Raw genomic sequence first — 21,068 nt, forward strand, 5'->3', positions numbered from 1 at the left:
AATCTACTACCCAACTCTCTCAATTCACAAGGCAGGACCTTCTTTCTTTTTTATAATTCATGTCATTAGTACTGACATGTATCACAACTGCTGGTTGTTCATGCTGCCCCTTCCGAATGCCCTGCAGGTGTTGAGACATCCCTGACCTTGGCACCAAGGATGTAACACACCATTAAAATCTTGTTTTCTGTCACAGAATTACTAGTCCGTTCCTCTTACAATCAAGTGTCCCAGTATTTTTCCTTCCTTGTTGTGCAGCTTAGCAAATGGTGGTACCACAAACTTAGATGTTGTTTTTTTTACATCATGAGGAATGAACTGAAATGGCTGAAGTTTAGCATCTATGATACTGGGGACTTCTGGAGCAGATCAAGATGGATCACTCACTCAACACTTCTGGCTTATTTTTTTGCACTGGTGTGCTGTGCTCCACCATTATTGAGGATGTAAATGTCTGTGGAGTCGCTTTCCTTGGTGAGTTCATCAATTGTTCACAACCACTCAACTGGATGTGGTAAGACTGCAGACCTTCGTTCTGATCCATTGTTTGTGGAATCGCTCAGCTCTGTCTAGCATTTGCTGTTCAGTCCAGTTTGAGTTTTGCGAGGTTGACCTCACTTTTAGGAGAGCTTGGTGCAACTCCTGGCATGCCCTCTCGCTCTAGGGTTGATCCTCTGGCTTGTTAGTAATGGTAGAGTGAGGGATATGCTGGACCATGGAGGTTATAAATTGTGTTTGCATATAGTTACATCCTAATGGCTTACAGAGCCTCATGAAGTCTCAATTTTATTTGATCTGTTCGATCCTGTTCAACAGGGTGATAGAGCCACTAAAACAATGGAAGACAACATTCGCTTGAAGAAGTGTGGTTTTGCAGCCGCTGAGAAGCTCTATCCATGATTGTCAGGCCAAAGAATAATTGTCCACTTCCATAGACTGAGGTCTTTGCAATGGCCAAAAAGAATAACTGGGAACATTGATATTGAGTACACTCAATGCAAACACAGGATTTAATCTTCAAGGACTGTGCAGTGGTCACTCCTACCAATAGTGTCATGGACAGGTACTGCTGTGTAAATAGAAAGCGGGACATAACACCAGCGCTTCGTCGGAGGCTCACTAATGATGTTACCTAGAATGGTGACGAAACGTCTGAAAACTAACCTTCCAGCTCAGCGAGCAAACTCACATCCAGAACCTCAACCTGAGCTACAAATCTTCTCAAAACTCACTGCTGTGTAAGGCAGACTGAAGATGAGGTCAAGCATCTTTTTACCTTTTGTTAGTTCCCTTACCAATTGCAGCAAACAAAGTCAAGAGGTAGTGTCCTTTAGAACTTGCTCAACACAATTAGTTGCAGTGCTGCCGAGCCATTCAGTGACAGATTTGACTTCCCCATCCAAATATGCTGTGTGCCTTTGGTATCTTCAGTGCTTCCTCCAAGTAATGCTCTAACATGAGCTGAGGGGTGGGTGGTATATGACAATCAGTAAATTTCCTTGTCCATATTTGACCTGACGCTAGGTGACTACATGGGGTCCAGAGAGATTGCGCAACTAAAGAATAATTTACATTAAACATCTGCATCTTCCATTGCTTCGTAAGAAAATTTATATCCATTTTAAAATATTACATTCACGTATATAATGGTTTGCATTTATCTCAAAATGCTAGAAATGTAATCTGAAACCCGTAAACACATCCAGAGAAATTCTTTGGAGGGTCAGTGTGGACTCAAAGGACTGAACAGTCTGCTTCCACACTGTAGGAATTCTATGAAAATCTATGAAATCTGTACATACTAACTCCTTACAACATAAACAATCCACTGTAACGCAAAATAAATTTAGAAAAAACTGGCATTCACTAGGAAAAAAGAATTTATTTTGCTTTTACATGAACAACTTTTGAGCATAATTTTACAAAGTTCTTAAAAATTAATGAAACCAAGAGATTCGTTGTATGTATAAAAATAATTTTAACTCTGTTTTTAAGGCTTTAATCCTTCAAAATCCCATTGCTAGTGTGGTATCATGCTAAAAAAGAGCAAGGAGAAACAATTGAGAGAAGAAACACAGCATAAGGATGTTGTACATACAGTCACAAGTAGTGTTGCAACAGACACTGGCACAGGGAGGAAAAAGCACAGTTTCTAACAAAAAAATCATTTTATAGAAGGGAAAAATCATGAAACTCTCCAAGAGGAACACCAGATGTGAGGAAAAGCTGGGTCTAAAAACAGGTTCATACTAGCTGTTCTTCATCGATCACACAGTAAATGAATTTTCTCAAGGGTCCAAAATAAATTGTATGTTTGTTTATTGCAAGTCAGTTTTAAACAAATTGGAGTATTCACAACTTTTATTGGCTACATTAAGGTTCACAGCATTTGATTCTTGAAGCCATCATGCAGCGTTCTCTGGAATTTATCTTTCAGTGCTGATCTCAGAATGCATTGACAGTTTCTTCCCGCATAGATGGGGAGAACTGCAATAGTTTAGGACACCATCAATAATAAACTCACGACTACAACATTTAACTTAATTTCACGACCTAAGTGTATTCCAAGACTTCCAGCAATGAGTTAATACAATTTGCCTATTTCTGATATTCATGGTTACCACAGTGTGGTCTTCAGAAGTGGCACATGAGGAAAACTCAAAATCAAGGTCATTGCAGTACTTTTAGACTATGCTGATATTGTGCTTCACTTAGTCAATGGAGACCATATATCAGATAATCAGCAGACACCTTTCATTAGACACAGCCATTCACAAAGTAAATTATAGAAGTCATTCTATGAACAACACATCTGTAAAACAAAAACATTTGTTTCCATCAAACCTGCAATCATTCAGCACAATACTGATTGTGTGCTTTCTCACACCAAAGGCTGGCGTGAATCCACTAGCTACAAACAGAGCACTTCAAATCAACTTGACTTTTGCAGATTGTTTTGAAATTATGCTTCTAATTGTAAAAATACATTGGTTTAAGTTTGGAAGAAAAATAAGGTCTTCTAGAAACTTGTTTTTCCGCTAATTTATTATCAATATTCAAAGCTGAACACACAAAGTGAATATTAAAATTGAAATAATATCATTTGCTGCCAATCAGTACATATGATACACAACGTTATACAATATACATTCACTTCATCTGATGGGCAAAAAGAACAGATCACATAAGAATTCAATGGAGCCTATATTATTAGCTAATGATGGTGAAGCCATCACAACACAATTGCATTGTGATGATATAGATTAGTGGAGAAGATGGAGCGTGATTGGTATTGCGTAGTCGGTAGCATCTGACCAAAGTATTCACTAAATTTCAGCGGGCTGGGCTGAAAATTTCTTTTCTTATTTTAGGCTTTGTAAAAGTATCCGAAAGTGGCAAAGTATTAAGACACTGCACTAAAATATTTTACACCTCTTCGTAAATGTAAAACTAAGGCGGAACCAATGTAAAACACTATACCTTGCATCACGTTAACTATTCCCAATTCATTCCTAGTTGCCGGCACAATATGTATAAGCCACGATAACTATAACAATACATGACTTGTGGGTTTTTCTTGATGATAATATTCCAAACAAGTTCACATATGTGTTTACAGGCTGTTCTGGAAAGCATCCAAATTTTCTGAAGTTTACTCCCTGAAGGGGAGAAATAAACGGAAGACAATAATATGGAAGAATCATTTTAGGAACTGCAAAAACCCACAATGCATATCGTTGGATACCAAAGTCATTAATAATCACTAGACGTATCCTTCACTGAGAAGCTCTTCCAAACCATCCATGTCAGCTGACAACACCTGGCTCGTGGGTTTAGAGACAGAGGTACTCATGCCTCCTGTAGCCTGGCTGCCTTGGCTCCACTGAGAATTGTCTGGCTGGCTGGACTCTCTCTTGATATCTCGGCTGCTATTCAGGAGCTTCTGGCTCTCATTGAAATACTGATTTGGATGAGTTAGGGAAAATCCAACTTCGTCAATCTAAAAAGCAGAGTAAAACAAACTAATGAAATTTGACAGCTTTAAATTGTACATCATCACTTGCAGCATAAATTTCAAAATGAAAACACTTGTCCTACATGCCAAGTCATTAAACAGGTCAAGAACCGTAGAAGGTTAGAATTTCCATAATGTGTTTTATGAAAACCAAATTTTAAAATGTTGCTTAAAAAAAACTCAATGAGGAAATCATAATGAGTAGAGTTAGATTAACCATTTTCAAAAGAAAACTGAAAATGATGGCACATTAGTTCAAATTATTCTGAAATGAAGCAAAATAAGTTTTGTTAAATAATGCTTTGAATGAGCTAATAAATTCTTTCAGCCTTATTTACTCTGCATAAAATGTGAAAAGCAACAATTTACAGGCAATGGACTTGTAGAATGACAGCACATTCAAATGAGATTTTAATTCAAACTTGAACAGATCAATTTGCATCAAGCTGTTACAGCAGCAGTATATGACCTCAATATTCTAATCAATCCCTTAAAACAAAAGTTCAATTACACTGGGAAAATGTAAGCTGATATGTAAGGAGTCAAAGCTAAAACTACAACTTCCAACTAAAAGACAAAAATTTGCATTTATATAACCGTGTCCATCAATTTAAGATGTCACAAAGTGTTTAAACAAAAGTAATTTCTGTATTGGAGATGCCGCCGTGCTGGCAAATGTGGCAGTGTAACGTACTGAGATGTGGCCACTGTTGCATGCAAACAGATCCCTGGAGCCACAGGGGTGATACACCAAAGGGTGCAATGGTCCTGCCTATTAGGAGCAATATTTTTCCCTTGAAGCCCATTGAAGATCCAGAAGCTTCTCCATGTCTCGAGGCTCAAACAGGTGGTCAAGAAGGAATCTCCCAGAAAAATCTGAAAATTGTCTGCATACAATGAAAATTAACTTCACTGCATTGAGGATGACTTGGCAACCTCCCTTAATCTTTCTTCAGCATCAAGATTGATGAGAACAATGAAGTAATCCAGAAATGACTTACTGAGAACCATCACCTTGAGGACAAGTCAACTAAATCAAAGACAGGACAATGCTGTTGACAGAAATGGCTTAAACTCTAGAAAGAAGTATAAAACTCTTATCATCAAGTCCTCAATTGGTCTTTGTCCATCAATAAAGAAGCAATCAAAAAACTGCCACAGTACTGTATGCTGTCAAGTGCTCTTTCGATAACTGTCCTGTGCTGTTAGAAACACAAATGTAATTAAACTTGTGTTTAAATGGCAAAGCTCCAAGAACTGACACTATCCCAGCTAAAGTCTATGAGGCTAGAGGGTCATTGCCTGGTTAAGACGTTCACTGAACTTTCTCAGCCTCTGTAGGAGCAAGAAACCAACCTGCAGAAATACAATGATGTTTCCATTAGCCACTGCCACAAGTGGAAAGCAATGCATTAATTTTATGGCACTGAGAAATCTTACTTCTTGCCATTGCTGTCAAAATCTTCACTAGAATTCTTCCAAACTACTTTGTGCAATATCTCAATCAGCATCTGCTGCCAGAGTCAATGCTGTTTCAAAAATGTTTGAGTAATCAGTAACGTGATTTCTCAAGTTAGACAGATCCAAAAGAAATTACAAGAACGGGACATGAATTTCTTAACACATGTGCTAAAATGGCACAATCAGCCACGAGTGTCTTTGGAAGCTAATGAAGAAATTCAACTGTTCTAAATAATTCAATGCAATGGTTTGACAGTTCAACAATTACATCCTTGTCATGTACTGGACAATGTCAAGTTTTCTAATCCACTGTTAGTCACAAATTTGATTAAACACAAATTGTGTGTTCACAGCAAATTTCTTCAGCATGTTTTTCTACTGATACTCTCCGATGCCTTCCCCGATAGTGATCTGGCATTACAATTACATATCATACAGTCAGGAAGCTGCTAAATCCAAGGTGGCTCCAGACAAAGATCAAAGTCTTCAAGGACATATTCTACAACTTCCTACTAGCCAATGACTGTGCACCAACTGTCAGTGCAAAGCTAGAATTGCAGTATAGCATGACTTGTTCTACAATGCATATAACAACTTTAACTCAGTTCAGCACAAAAAAACTGAAGCAAAGTATCAAGTTGCTTCAGGGAAGCCTCAAGTCCAAGGTTTCAATCCATGACAGAACCTGTCAATGGATAAATTCACTTGTACTGTCAGCACACTAAGACATATACAAGAATCATCAAGGCAAGTCAAGTGTAGCCTTCGGTAGATATCAAAAGCAAACCTGGGGATGAAGGCCAGTAGGTCTGTCTAGTGAACAAAGTTTATGGTGCATCGTCATGCACACTGCAGGCGAAGCTTATACTATGTACTAGTGTCTTGACAAGGAGCACAAACACATCTGCCCGAGGTGACTCTAATCCAAAGATTAACAGGCTGGACAAAACACCGAGACGATCAACCTGGTTAGCATAGTGTGCTTGTCTTCACACCAAAGGAGAAGCAAGAGTGCAGCCAAATTACAGTCATAAAGGCAGAGTCATACAGCATGGAAACAGACCCTTTGGTCCAACTCGTCCATGCCGACCAGATACCCTAAATTCATCTCATTTGCCAGCATTTGGCCCATATCCTTCTAAACCCTTCCTATTCACGTACCCATCCATATGCCTTTTAAATGTTGTAATTGTACCAGCCTCCATACTTCCTCTGGCAGCTCATTCTATACTTCAGACCCTCTGCACAAAAAGGCTGCCCCTGAGGACCCCTTCAAATCTTTCCCCTCTCACCTTAAACCTAAGCTCTCTATTTTTCTACTCCCCAATCCTGGGAAAAGAATAGTCATTGAACATTATATTGGAGAGCTTACACTAGTCACCACAGCTAAAGATGAAGTGCAAAGCAATTGTTTGACATATAGTCAAGTTCTCACAAGCAATGTGTGAAAGAATAGTACAAGCAGATTCAAGTGACTTTCAAAGGGAAATAATTTATAGTTGAAAAACCTGCAGAGCAGGAGAGTGAGATTGATCGAAATATCTTGTAAAAAGCAGGCACAACTATACTGGATTGAATGGCCACCTTTTGTGTTGAGACACTAAATATCCCAGCTCAAATAATACAGAATTATCATCAATTTCTTCATAAATGAATATTGGGTTAAAGTAATATAGTTAAATAAACAAAAGCCTCCAATGATCAAAACTTGAAAAGGTCACTATGTTCCAGAGGTGCTGATCCACTGCCTGACCATTAAAACAGCACATGAAACATTCCTAGCTAAAGTCTCCATAACAAAATCCAATTGTACTATTTCAGAAATTTTACTTAACAGAAGCCAATTCTGACAAGAATTGCATTTTTAATTACATTGGGCATTTTGCCAGGACATCTCTCAAAAATCTTTAAATTTCTGTCAGAAAAAATTCTTAGTTTTGTTATTATTGTTCCTGTTGCTGTACAAAGAAATGGAGGGAGGCACACACTAGGAAGCCTAGGACCACAAGTAGCCTCCAGCTGATGCTAAACAATGTGCACATGAACAGGAGCAAATCGCTGCAGATGCTGGAATCTGTACTGAAAACAACAAATGTTGGAGATCATAGCGCATCAGGCAACATCCATAGGAGACAGAGATAGAGACAGCAAGCTAATGTTTTAAGTCTAGATGACTCTTCTGATGCTGATAGAGTGATCTAGACTTGAAACATTAGCTTGCTCTCTCTCCATGGATGCTGCCTGACCTGCTGTGATCTCCAGCATTTGTTTTTAGTCCACATGAAGAGGTTGCAGCTGAAGATCCCTTCAAGATGCACAGGAGGTTCAAATTCTATTGCTCTCAATGCTATTTCCTGAAGATCAATGAGATGCAGTGATACAGCAAAAGTGCAGATGAGGATGTCCTGGGACACTGTGCTGCTGAAACAGGACCTGCTACCTGAAGGAGTGGATCATTTCCCAGGGGCCAACAACGTGACAGCTGTGTTGAACTTCTATGCAACATGATACCTGCAAGGGCACCTACGGGGGATTGCCCACCCACAAATGTATTACGGCCATCGCTGATGCAATTGTGCCAGATTGCACTGGTTTATTTTGATTCCCTGTAATGAGATCTGTGCTGCAGTAGACAGGAGGCTTCACCAATATAGTTGACTCTCTAGGTGCAGGGTACTATATACTGTTCACATCATGTTGACAGGTCTATACACAGCTGCCTTAATCTACGTAAGATTGTTCCAGTTCATCAATGCGCAGTTATCTGTGATCAGCAGTGACACAGTTTAGAATTCCACATAGGAACCAGGGGAGCCACCATGATGCCTATACCCTTAAGAACTTTCTTCCTGCTATGTTTGAGCGGCCAGATGTATGTGGACATACAATAGTGACCATTACAGGAAATGCAACAGTGACAATAGCTACATCCTACCTAATTACCCTGCAGACAAGTAAGCTGTGTAGTTTGGTGCTTAAACAGTGAAAGATGTAGAAAAGTTCAGGGAAGTATTAGCTGTGCCACCTATGTGCCCTGAGAAACACGGGTTTGTGGTTGATCAGGTGCAGGGTTGAGGTTCAATAGACGCCATTGCCATGATTCTGAGAAATCCTGGCAGTGGTAAAAACATCTGCCAATGATGAACGGGAGAATTAAATAGCATGGCACAGGATTAATGAGGCAGGTTTGGGACAATTGCATGATGAAACTTGATCAGCCTTGGACAGAAACCCTCCATGAAACTCAACAAAAATGACACAGCCAATTTCTGGCGAAATTCAACCCATGAAAACAAGTTGCAAGAGCCTCTATCGAAACTGAAAAAGGAAAGCATTGACAAAATAAGCATTGGTTCTATAAAAGGAGTGTCAGGGAAGTTAGTAATGGAAAAAAAAGTTACCATTGGTCTTCATTATAGAGAATAAAAGCAACATTCCAGTATTCTGGTTTCCCTGTTATAGGAAAGATGTTGTGAAACTTGAATGGGTTCAGAAAAGATTTACAAGAATGTTGGCTTTGAGATATAGGGAGAGGCTGAATAGACTGGAACTTCAACAGAGGTTTATAAAGTCATGAGAGGCAAGGATAGGATAAATTGACAAGGTCTTCACCTGGGGTTGGGGAGTCTAAAACAAGAAAACACAGGCTTGAGTGAGTGGGGAAAGATTTAAAAGGGACCTAAGGGGCAACTTTTTCATACACAGGATGGGGCACGTTTGGAATGAGCTGCTACAGGAAGTGGTGGAGGCTGGTACAATTACAACATTTAAAAGGCATCGAGATGGATATATGAATAAGGAGTGTTTAAAGGGATATGGGCCAATGTTGGGGTTAGATTTATTTAGGATATCTTGTTGGTATGGATGAGTAGGGCCAAACTGTCCGTTTCCATGTTGTATATCTCTACGACTCTGTAAACTGCAACTGCAAATCAGGAAACTGAAGAGAGGGAGGAACTCCAGAAAATCACATTCAACAGGAAAATGGTGCTGAGAAAATGGTCAGGCCTGCAGCGGAGAATATTAATGTTGTTTTGTTACTTTACAATACTTTGGTATGCTGCTTTACCTCATAGTAAAGAACAATTCTGCATGGTTCCTGGGGGGGATAAATCTCAATTATATGCGAGTAGTGCTGTAAAGAAATACATGCTGTTGAAGCATTTTGGTTTACACTTATCAGGAGAGTACAAGAATGCCAAATTTCAAAAGGAACAATAACTTATACTCCATGAGTAAAAGGTGCAAATTGGTTGCCAAATCAATACAGATTGGTCAAGGTATTTCCATAGAGAATGCAAGGGCACTAATGTCCCCCCAGTGTGGCTCTCTTACATTTCCAGATACATTTATACAAATGTAGGAACTTGTCCTCTGCAAGAGAAAGGAACATATCCAGACATTCATCTCCTGTTGAATTTAAAAAAATGACTACACTATAACCAGAATCAACCTGTGAGCCAATCAGCACCCTCTTCTGAGACACTAAAAGTTGTAACTTTCTGTGAAATTTGGCATTCTTGCATCAGGCCTGAAGACTGAAAGATGAAAATCTCCAACGCTATTTTTAGTCAGCAATGCTCACGTTTCATACCAGCAAAAACAATAAAACATTTGAACAAATTACACACAGATGGACTACATGCACAATCCTTAAATGGCAAAGTGTCAATTCACCTACTCAAACAGCACTTCTACTGCCCACAAGAATTGATTCACAATCAATTTTCAATCATATCCTTACCTAATATAACATTTAATCATGGCCGATAGTAAGTAGCATAAATAATTGCAGTTTTAATTCCTTGAAAGGGAAGTATAGGCCTAATTAATGTATTATGACCTTTAAGTGTTCAATTTCTTATTTGCTACATCCCCCAAAAAATGCCCAAAATATAAAGTATTGCTGCAAAATACTAAACACAAGGAATCGTGTCTCGGTAATAAGACCGTAAACTTAACAAATCACGACAGCTAATAATGGTTGCAATTATTCTTCTGAGATGGCAACTTTCATATACCAGTTCCAGTCACTTCAAGGCTGACAAAGCCACTCTCATTACTGTGCAGTGCAAATTAAATGTGTCCTTACATTGTGGGTTAGCTCAAAGTATTTCTGACAGGCCAGCTGGTAATGCATCCCCTTGACTAAATCCAGAATCTGTAATGGAAGAAAAAGAAAAAGAAAGAGACTTGTTCAGAAATCTTAGCTCATCCAATTTCTAAATTAATAGATAGCAATAATAGATATTTAAAATCCCTAGTGTCACTGTGGCCAGAACACTCACAACTAGTAAGACAAAACATACAGGTACATTGGTCCAATAATGCAACAATCAGGAAGCACCTTACAAAGTCCCACATAAGAGATTAATTTGCAAGATTAAGTGTATTGGTGGAAGCGTATTGAAATGGACAGGAAACTGGATGTCAGAGAGGAAACAATGAGTAGGAATTAATCGGTCCTTTTCAAATTGGCAGGCAGTAACTAGTGGGGTGCCACAGTGATCAGTGCTGGGACCCCATTGTCTTGCATCTGCCATTGATTTGCCCATTCCCCCAACCTGTTGAGATCATGCTGAAGGATCTCTGCATCCTTGTCACAGTATGCCCTCCCCACAATTTGGTATTATCTGCACACTTGGAGAGCAGATGGCATTTCTTCACCCAAAGAGAGTGGTGAGCCTGTGAAATTCAGGACCACAAGAAGCAGTTGATGCCAAAACACTGAATGTATTCAAGAGGCAATTGGGTATAGCACTTGGGGCGAATGGGGTCAAAGGGAACTGGCAGAAAGCAGTCTTAGACTATTGAGATGGACCATCATCCATGATCGTTAAAACGGCAGAGCAGATTCGAAGGGCTGAATGGCCTCCTCCCGCTCCTACCTTCTCCGTTCTATGTTTAAACTTCTTCGGACACATTGTTCCTTGGAACTGAAATCCATCTACAACGGGCAGCATTTAATCTAGTGGAGACAGCAGATAAATGGAATATCACGTGAGATTTCTGCTATTCCTATAACTTTAATATCTACACCGTCACAAAAGCTAAGTAGGACAAGGAAATGAACGGCCCCAGTCTGAGCAGCTATTAGCAGTGTCACTGCAGGTATTGTTATGCATTCTGATGCCTAATTCGAGCTAAATTTAATCTATTTGCCTTTGTATAAACTGCCATTCTTATTGATTTTCTGCAGTACCTGCTGGGGTCTGTAAAACTTTTCTTTTATTATGCTCCATAAACAGAATTTTCACTCACTCGGCACCAATTACATCAGCTCCAAATTGGCAAAATGAGAAGATAACCATCCATGTTCAAAATTCTGAACATTTGATGTCTGTTATTTGTGACGGTTGCACACTTAAATGCAAGCAGTCTTGGAATTTCAAACTCCCTGGTAGTTGTTGCTGAATATCAATACATAGATATTGGCAGGTGTCTTGGACGATGTCACTTAGCAGGAGATCACAGTAATGACATTGTTAAAGCTAGGCAAAATCTCATCCTTTTGATTTCAATATTATTGTGAGCCCCTCCAACAGGTGTCCTTAAAATAATGGAAAGGTTTTAATCTAACATCAGTCAATACAGATGCCCACATCTGTCAAATTCTTTAAACATTTGACCTGTACATTCTCTCCTTCTTATGTAAGGTAGCAACCAAGTAAAATCCATCATAACATAGTATGTCAAACGCCCACGAGAGCAATAATATCTGCCATTGTTTTGTATTTAATAAATTGAAGGTAAAGTAAAATATATTCCACACCACTCTGTGTTCCATGTTATGTTAATGCCCTGAAGACAGTTCTTGGGCTGTGGGTTGTGCTGCTAAATTAAAACACAAACACTGCATTGCCATCAACACCTCTGGATTTAAAATGCAGGGAGGCATAAATGTCAACAGTCATTTCAAGACTCATTCATTTTATACAGTAGGGCTGTGTTATAAACAAAAGTTTGAAACATTCTATACTGAAGGAAGAGCAAGAGAATTTGCATGATTTGAATACATCTTGCCTAGAAGGTGGGTGCTCACTCAAAGTAGAACTGAGCAGTCAGCGTATTCAGAGTGCAACCCATTCTATACCTGGTTCTTCCTCTTGTATGTAAATTCTGTCTGAAGAAAATGTCTTTTTCCCCCTCAAGCATTTTTTGGGTGCCCATTTGGGAAAAGTCTTGGAAATTCCCGTTGTTCACTGTGGTCTACTTGAACATGGATAAACTGATTGCAGAACTGAGATAATGAGGCAAAATCAAATGAGTCAACTTTCTGAGAGGTTCCACCAGTTATCATAGCTGGATGTACAAGATTCCACGGCCACTATCAGAAAGAACAGGTGAGTTCCTGCTGCTGTCCTGCCCAATATATATCTCCGATCCATTATCATTAAAACAACGGTGATTGTCACATTACTGGAAGCAATGTTGTTCTACTCCACTTAGAATTTATGCCGTCCAGTCTGTTATGGTGAGTAGTGTCATTTCCTGTTTTGTTTTGTATGGGTTTGCATAAGGGGTCCAATCTATATGTTTGTTGATTGCATTATATGTTGAGAATGATGCTTCTAGGAATTCCCATGTGTGTCTAATGTTTGGCTTGGGATACCATAGTTACGTTGTCCCAGTTAAACTGATGGCCTTAATATCAGTACACTCGGACAATGAGGGGAAGTTCGTCACGTTGTTTGGCTGCTAGCTGATGTTCGTGTATTCTGATGGCCAGTTTCCTTCCTGTCTGTCCGATGTAATGTTTGTGGCAGTTGTTGCATGGTATTTTGTAAACTACATTAGTTCTGCACATTGTGGGAATGGGATCTTTAATGCTTGTGAGCATTTGTCGTAAAGTGATTGTGGGCTTGTGTGCTACTATAATTCCCAGTGGTCTTAGGAGTCTTGTTGTCAGTTCTGATGTATTTGTGTTCAGCGAGGTATAGCACCTAAATCGGGATACATAGGCCAGGAACATGTTAGATTAAGTTGTGGAAGACATGTAGGATTAGTGCAGATAGGGCAAAGATAGAAAAGTAAGATTTAAAAATAATCTCCAATTCTAATTTTCTTCTCTAACTTTTCTGAAGGGATGAAACTCCACACTTAAAATTAATGGCTGCCATAGCACTGACAAATGGTCACATCACAGCATCTAATATTTTATTCTTGAGTGCCCCAGCCCTCATTTTGACAGTATTTTTCTGAATTCAGAAGGATCACAGGTTTTTGGGACGGGGGGGGTGGTGGTGGTGGTTGAAAAATCAAATAGGAGAACCAAAGAGAGATTAAAGAAAGAAGGGTAGCAGTGAACATTAAAGGAAATCCCACAGCCTTCTAAGTAAATGGAAAAAGAGTGGCAAACAAAGTGCTATTTAGGGACCAAGAAGTGGATTTTCACATGGAAGCAACAGGCATGGCTGAGGTGGCGATTTAATATTTTGCATCTGTCTTTACCTATAGGGCAGCTGTTTCCCAGGACAAGGTGACAGATACTAGAAGTGCTCAAAATTCATAAAGCAGGTGGTATTAGACAAGCTGTCAATACTTGAAGTTGATAATTCACCATGACCTGATGAGTTATACAGTCAGAGTTAAACTGCATGGAAAGAGACCCTTCAGTCCAACTTATCCATGCCAACCAGTGATCCCAGTCTGACCTAGTTCTATTTGCCAGCATTTGGCCCATATCCCTCTAAACCTTTCCCAGTCACGTACGCATCTGGCTGCCTTTTAAATGTTGTAATTGTACCAACGTCACGCACGCACACACACGCGCACACACACGTAGCGTGAAAAAAGTTGTCCCTTGGGTCCCTTTTAAATGTTTCCCATCTTACCTTAAAGTTAAGCCATCTAGTTTTGTACACCCCTGACCTGGGGAAGAAACCGTGGCTATTCATCTTATCCATGCCTGTCATGATTTTATAAACCTCTATAAAGGTCACCCCTCAACCTCTGACCCTCCAGGGAAAACAGCCCCATCCTATTCAGCCTGACTCTACAGCTCATATCCTCCAACCCTGGCAACATCCTTGTAAATCTTTTCTGAACCCTTTCAAGTTTCATAACATCTTTCCTACAGCAGGGAAACCAGAAGTGAACACTGTATTCCTAAAGTGCCCTAACCAATATCCTGTACAGCTGAAACATGAAAGCTCCACCATCACCCCCCCCAACAACACCAAAACTCAACGGACTAATCAATAAAGACAATGAAAGGTGATGAAATTTTGAATATGGAAAATCAGTATAAAAAGTGTGCAGTAGCAGAGGGGCTTGAGAGTATATGTACATACGTCATTAAAGATGGCAAGACAGGTCGAGAGAGCAGTTAATAAAGCACACAGCACATTGAGCTTCACAGCTTATGCAAAACATTGGTTAGACTTCAGCTGGAGTACTGTGTACAATTCTGGGAGTCATGTTATCGGAAGGATGCAAATGAGTTGGAAAGAATGCTGAATAGGTTTTTAAGAATGAGAGGTGGGATTGCTTTCCTTGGAGAGGAGAAAGTTAAAAGGGGAATTGACAGAAATCTCCAAAATCGTGAGGGATCAGGACAGAGAGAAAATGATCCCATTCAGAAATAGATCAAGAACCAGGGGCGACAATTTTCAAATGTTTTGCAACAGAACGAAATGTGAGGTGAGTTGATAAAAACTTTAACAGTGAGTAGGTAGGGTCTGGAATGCACTGTCTGGAAATAGGGTGGAGGCTGATTCAACTGAGGCATTCAAAGGTGCATGGGGTGATTATTTAAGTAGAAACAATGCGCAGGGTTACAGGGAAAAGGCAGGAGATTGGCACCATGCTAATATGCTCAGAAATCCAAGGCTGACACGATGAGCTGAATGGTCTCCTTCTGCACTATGTAAATTCTGTGATTTGGGTGTGGAAGTAATGGGCAAGTTCAGTGATTCACAGTATTCTACTGATCTCAAAGCTGAGACTATCAGCAAGAATTGTCACAGCAGACCCAGTGGGGTGGTCTTAAAATATTTGAGTACAGTGTTACAATTTTGCATTTAACTGGGCAACATGTAGACCAGAGGTTGCCCTTCGCTTTAGCTCATTGTAATGCTGAGTGTTGTTAGCCTAACTGTTCCGATCATTGCAAAACCTGGCCTGACCCAACACCTAATGACAGAACAAGAGCAAGAAAGGTGGTAGGGAGAATAAAACTGGCAAGAAATAAAATGACTTTGACAATTACAGATATGGATGGGTATCCTCATTATACAAGACCTCAATGGGCTTTGAGAGGTTTGCCACCTCCAGATTGGCTGGGACCTGTCTGAACGCAGCTTATTCTGCAGTGCTGTCAGCAATCCAGCCATTGGGTATCAAATTTGATATTGTTGCCAGAGAACACCTGACGTAAATGATAATTATTCTGTCAAGACTGTAGCCCAATAATAATACCTGCCATTCCCTATGTGAATTTTCAGAAAAGGAGTCGGCAACTGTTCTATCCATGCTGTTTACAAGTCTCACATATATTGTCCAGTACTGGAGCATGCAGTTAATAATTCATAATGCATTTACTTTTAATGCACAAGATAACGCAAAGCTGGATTTCATGTTTTACATATCAAGAAATCATTAATCACTCATATTGCTACCTATTGTTAAAGTCAACATTGTAAGAGGTAATTTGAGAGATCGGGTGAGAAGACAGAAATGAAAGGCTAAGGATGAGAATCGGTGAAAATGTGACATCGAGTTCAAACTAATTCACTCATTTCTAAAATGTAGCAATTTAGCAAAAGAAATGGATCCAGGTTTTGCTGAAAAGATAAAATACGTTGAATGATATTCATCATTTCTAATGTGTGAATCTGCCAACAATTTGAAGAACAGATATCCAGTATCACTTAATTAATATAGTTTCTGTTGGGGACTATAGAAAGTGTTTCAAAGTGATATTTCCTATTAAACAATTTGTGGAACAGAGTTTCAACCTAGTTTTAAATTTTGGAATGCTAATCCCTTGTCAGATGCAACAGTAATCAAAGCCACAAACTCACCATGAAACAAAATCTCGAAGCCTGTCTTCAAAGTTGAATTTTAATTTCCTGTTTCCAGAATTTCACAACAACTTGCAGAACTGTAATAGGCTGGGGGATTGAATTATTTTTCAGTAATTAATCATTTTGACTTGATTAAGCAAGTGAAGAATTAAATTTTAATTTCTTTAATTATGATCAGGTGTAAAAGAGCTTTCTTTCTATAGGAAAGGAAGCTGTATGGCAAGGTGAGAAGTAAGGGCATCAATCTATGATCATATGTCAACTGTTTCATGGCTCAAGCTATCATTAACTTAGGCTGACGTGAAAATGCTTTGAGGTAAAATTGATTTATTCAAATAAACAGTGATAATGGGAACTGCAGATGCTGGAGAATACAAGGTAATAAAATGTGAGGCTGGATGAACACAGCAGGCCCAGCAGCATCTCAGGAGCACAAAAGCTGACGTTTCGGGCCTAGACCCTTCAGAGAGAGGGATGGCGTGAGGGTTCTGGAATAAATAGGGAGAGAGGGGGAGGCGGACTGAAGATGGACAGAAAAGAAGATAGGTGGAGAGGACAGTATAGGTGGGGAGGTAGGGAGGGGATAGGTCAGTCCAGGGAAGACGGACAGGTCAAGGAGGTGGGAGGAGGTTAGTAGGTAGGAGATGGAGGTGCCGCTTGGGGTGGGAGGAAGGGATGGGTGAGAGGAAGAACAGGTTAGGGAGGCAGAGACAGGTTTGTCTGGACTGACCTATCCTCTCCCTAACTCCCCACCTATACTCTCCTCTCCACCTATCTTCTTTTCTCTCCATCTTCAGTCCGCCTCCCCCTCTCTCCCTATTTATTGCAGAACCCTCACCCCATCCCCCTCTCTGATGAAGGGTCTAGGCCCGAAACGTCAGCTTTTGTGCTCCTGAGATGCTGCTGGGCCTGCTGTGTTCATCCAGCCTCACATTTTATTATCTTTTTCAAATAAACAGCTTTGTTTTAAAAATGATTAAGTTATAGTACAGAATAGGCCTATGTGCATTAGTTTGTATTTTTTTTGGCCCTAACTACTTTATCTATCAATAGTTATTGTGGAATCACACAGTTCTTGTAGCAAGGATATCGAAAGAATTTGGAGAACATTCAGGTCTATAAACTGGTTAATCACTAGGAAGTGGCAGCACATACTCTAAGCAGATGTACTAATTGTTTACTGGGCAAAGATAAGGAAATGGTAAACTAACAGGGAAAAGAATTAAAGGGATGACCCTGTAAAATGATCAGCATGCTAAAGAATGAATGAAGAGACAGCAGGGATTCATGTCACTAAGATGGCCATTACTTTCAAATTAGGAACTGAGACTGACCATAAACTGTTCATGTATTATGAAGCTAATTAGAGTTCAAGATGGCTTTGATCACACAGAGGGGAAATGGCTGGCAAGGGTTAATACGGCCAAGGTTTTGTGGTGCCTTGCAAAAGGACAAAGAATTGAAGATGCAAAGGAAACTTCAAGCAACAGAACAAGAGACCAGTCCCAGGCAACCAGTCTCACAGATTGCTATCCAAATGTAGAGAAGCTGAAAACCACTTTTTTAAAATTAAACTTCATGCATTTTGTACTTGTTACAACAAACGTAAATTCTGGAAAACCTGTAAAACATTTATACGTGGAACAGGTCTTAGAACTAATGTGGGCTGGTAAACTTTAGGTTAACTCTTTCAAAGCTTTGTCTATAATTGCAATTAACATTAAACTGAACCCCAAAGTCATATAAGGCAGTCAAACCGGTCATCTTGTCACCCTGTCATCATATCATTATATTCCTTTTATTCTCATTTACATTTATGGTGTATTCCCCCTCAAAAGCAGTTACATTTGTCGCTTCAAACAATGAGCCACTGTGTTCAAACAAGTAAGTAAAAAATCATTGAGATCAGTGCCTCAGTCAGAGCTATCAAAAACCACGCAGCAAATACACCTACTCCAGCTGGGACTAATTATCTGAATCCACTGTAACACAAACAAGGAACAGGAGATCACCATTTGGCCCTAAAGCCAGTTCCACTACTTGATGAGATTATGCAAACTAGCTTTATATACCTCCCTTAATACATCAATCTCCTTTAATACATCATTAATGTCAGATTTAAAGCCAACAAGTAGTCTAGAATAAACTGCCAGGCCCTCTCGCAGCGCAGTGATAGTGTCCCCGTCCCTGGATCAAGACACTCAGGTTCAAGTACAACCTGTTGTGTTATAATATCTATGATCAGGTTAATTAGAAAAAGGATAGAATGAACTGCCAATTAGAAGAGAGAGTTTCACACTTACAAAATGCAAAAATGTTTCCCAACTTCACCCCTGAAAGGTGGGGCTCTAATTTTTAGGCTTGTCCTCCAAACCTAGAGTCTCCAAATAGTTTACACTATCATTTCCCATTAATACTTTGAAAACTTCCATCACGCTTTTTTAACCTTCTTAACTGCAGCGAACACATCTCAAGGTTGTTTCTATATTGTTTTGGTACTTACTACAAAAGCAGCTTGACCTGTTCAACACTTATACCTAGATGTGGAATCTGTGGGTAACTCACTCCAAGTAAATCATCTCAAAAATGACATTTGACTCTCATAGCATTTAATCTGTTTTTTGGTGTTTCTGGTTGAGGGGGTAACGTATGTTGGTCAAAACTATCTATCCTTCTGTGAAAACATTTGTTTTAAAAAATGGCCAACCGTACAAGTAGATTTAGTTTATGTTCTCAATCAAATGGCACTCCTGAAAATGCAGCAAAGCCAAGCCTTAACGTGTTTGAACACAAAGGTTTATGACTTGAATGTGACAATGGAACCAAATCAGCTGAGCTGACAGTGCAGAGAAACAAATTATAAAAAATATCTACAAACAGTTACTACTGGTAAAAGCTATATAAATTTACAATCAAAATATTGATTCCCAAGCTGAACATTTTGGGTCACTGTCCAATTATTCAATCTTACTCAGTTGGGCAAGCTGAGGACCAAGTTTTGAGTTGTTCCCCTCATTGAAAAATGACACATTTCACTCAAAGTGGGTAAGGATAGAGGAAGCAAAATAGATAAATGCTGCTCAATTTGTTGTTTTTGCTCTCCCACTGAAGAACAACACTTGCAAGATATCTTGAATATGATCAAACCTATATATCCAATTTATGAGTGAATCACAGTGATACACTGTACTCCTGCAGAAGTAGGAGATGAAAGGAGCACCATACTGTAGTCACAAGTAATAACACTAGAAACACAAATGGAGAATTTTACAGTACAAGAACCAACCACTCAGTCTAGATTCCATCATTAATGCTCCACATAAGTCTCCTCCAATAGTATAGTTTGATTTTGAACAAGCTCCAGATTATTTGAAATCAGTAATTTTTTTTCCTCAGTGCCAAGACTTGGAGTAATCTGATTTACATTTCTACACTAAGACTGGACTGGTTGAAACTGGCACTATGCAATTAATTAACCAAATTGAAGGAAAAATTTGACAAGAGCCAGACGCATTAATCAACATGGAAATTCATTCAAACTGTTGAGGCAGCTGTTAAAAGATAAACTAGCACAACGCTTTTAATACTTCTGAAAGGGCAAAAGGAAGGAAGGAGGTGAGGAACTCCTTGTGGAATTTCTGATGAAAAACATTTCATCTTTGTTACACACTGGGGATTTGTTGGCTTGTTGCTTATTATTTTTGAAAGATTGAGCCCTTTATTCTTTTTCAGGATCACCACAGCAGCAGAATTTATAAGAAGCAGCTGTCCATTCACAACACTTTCTCCTTCAAGATTCACAGCATCTGCGCTCTCAAGATCAGATGTGCCTTTTCATGAGGCAATTAGTGACAGAATATGTCACAACGGGAATATCACTGCAGTGTCAAATTGCACCCTTATGCTCCAGAGCTATATTTATTTTCCTGAAAATAAAGCAATTGCATAACTTAATTCTTTCCAATAACTGTAGCCAGAATATAGAAACAAGGCTAAGCATGTTACTCCCCTGAGCCTATTTCATTGATCCATTATTGCACAGCTGATTTGCATCTCAACTTCAACTACCTGCCTTGGTTTGTTACTTTTAATATCTTTGCCTAACAAATATCCATCAATCTCAGCACTGACATTTTCTATTGACCTCCAGTCCTAGATTTCTTACAGCAATTGGTTTCATTTCCACAACCTTTTGTGTGGAAAAAATGCTTCCTAATATATCACTTCTAAAGCCACATAGCTCAAATTTTAAGCTTGTTGTGGACTAACTAGCTATGTTAATACAGACAGCCCCACTTGAGGAAACAGTTTCTCTCTAAGTACCCTATCAACATAAATACCCCAACTGGATCATTATGAAGATCCTTCACAGTCAAGAGATGTGGTTCAGCAAAATAACTGGACAAAAAATATATCTAAGAGAGAGGAGTCTTGATCAATTTTAGCAATTTATAGAACAATCCCTTCCATTCCACCCACTACAAAAAGTACAATTTTGTATCTTCTCCCTTGGGTTGTAATCTAGCTCTCTTTCTCCAATAATATCTCAAAAACAACGGGGTGCC

General features: G+C 39.3%; 1 protein-coding gene across 1 annotated transcript in view; it reads right to left on the reverse strand.

Moving 5' to 3' along the window:
* Window positions 1-1,901: 1,901 nt before the first annotated feature.
* The window catches only part of prim2 (DNA primase subunit 2), a 165,049-nt gene continuing 145,882 nt past the window's right edge, over window positions 1,902-21,068 (reverse strand). The window contains exons 12-13 of the mRNA XM_048531973.2: window positions 10,569-10,637; window positions 1,902-4,000 (exon numbers count right to left, since the gene is read on the reverse strand). Of these exons, the coding sequence (XP_048387930.1) occupies window positions 3,764-4,000; window positions 10,569-10,637 (306 nt within the window). The 3' untranslated portion in view covers window positions 1,902-3,763. The remainder of the gene's footprint in view (window positions 4,001-10,568; window positions 10,638-21,068) is intronic.

This window comes from Stegostoma tigrinum, chromosome 4 (genome assembly GCF_030684315.1).
Source record: "Stegostoma tigrinum isolate sSteTig4 chromosome 4, sSteTig4.hap1, whole genome shotgun sequence".
Classification (NCBI taxonomy): Eukaryota; Metazoa; Chordata; class Chondrichthyes; order Orectolobiformes; family Stegostomatidae; genus Stegostoma; species Stegostoma tigrinum.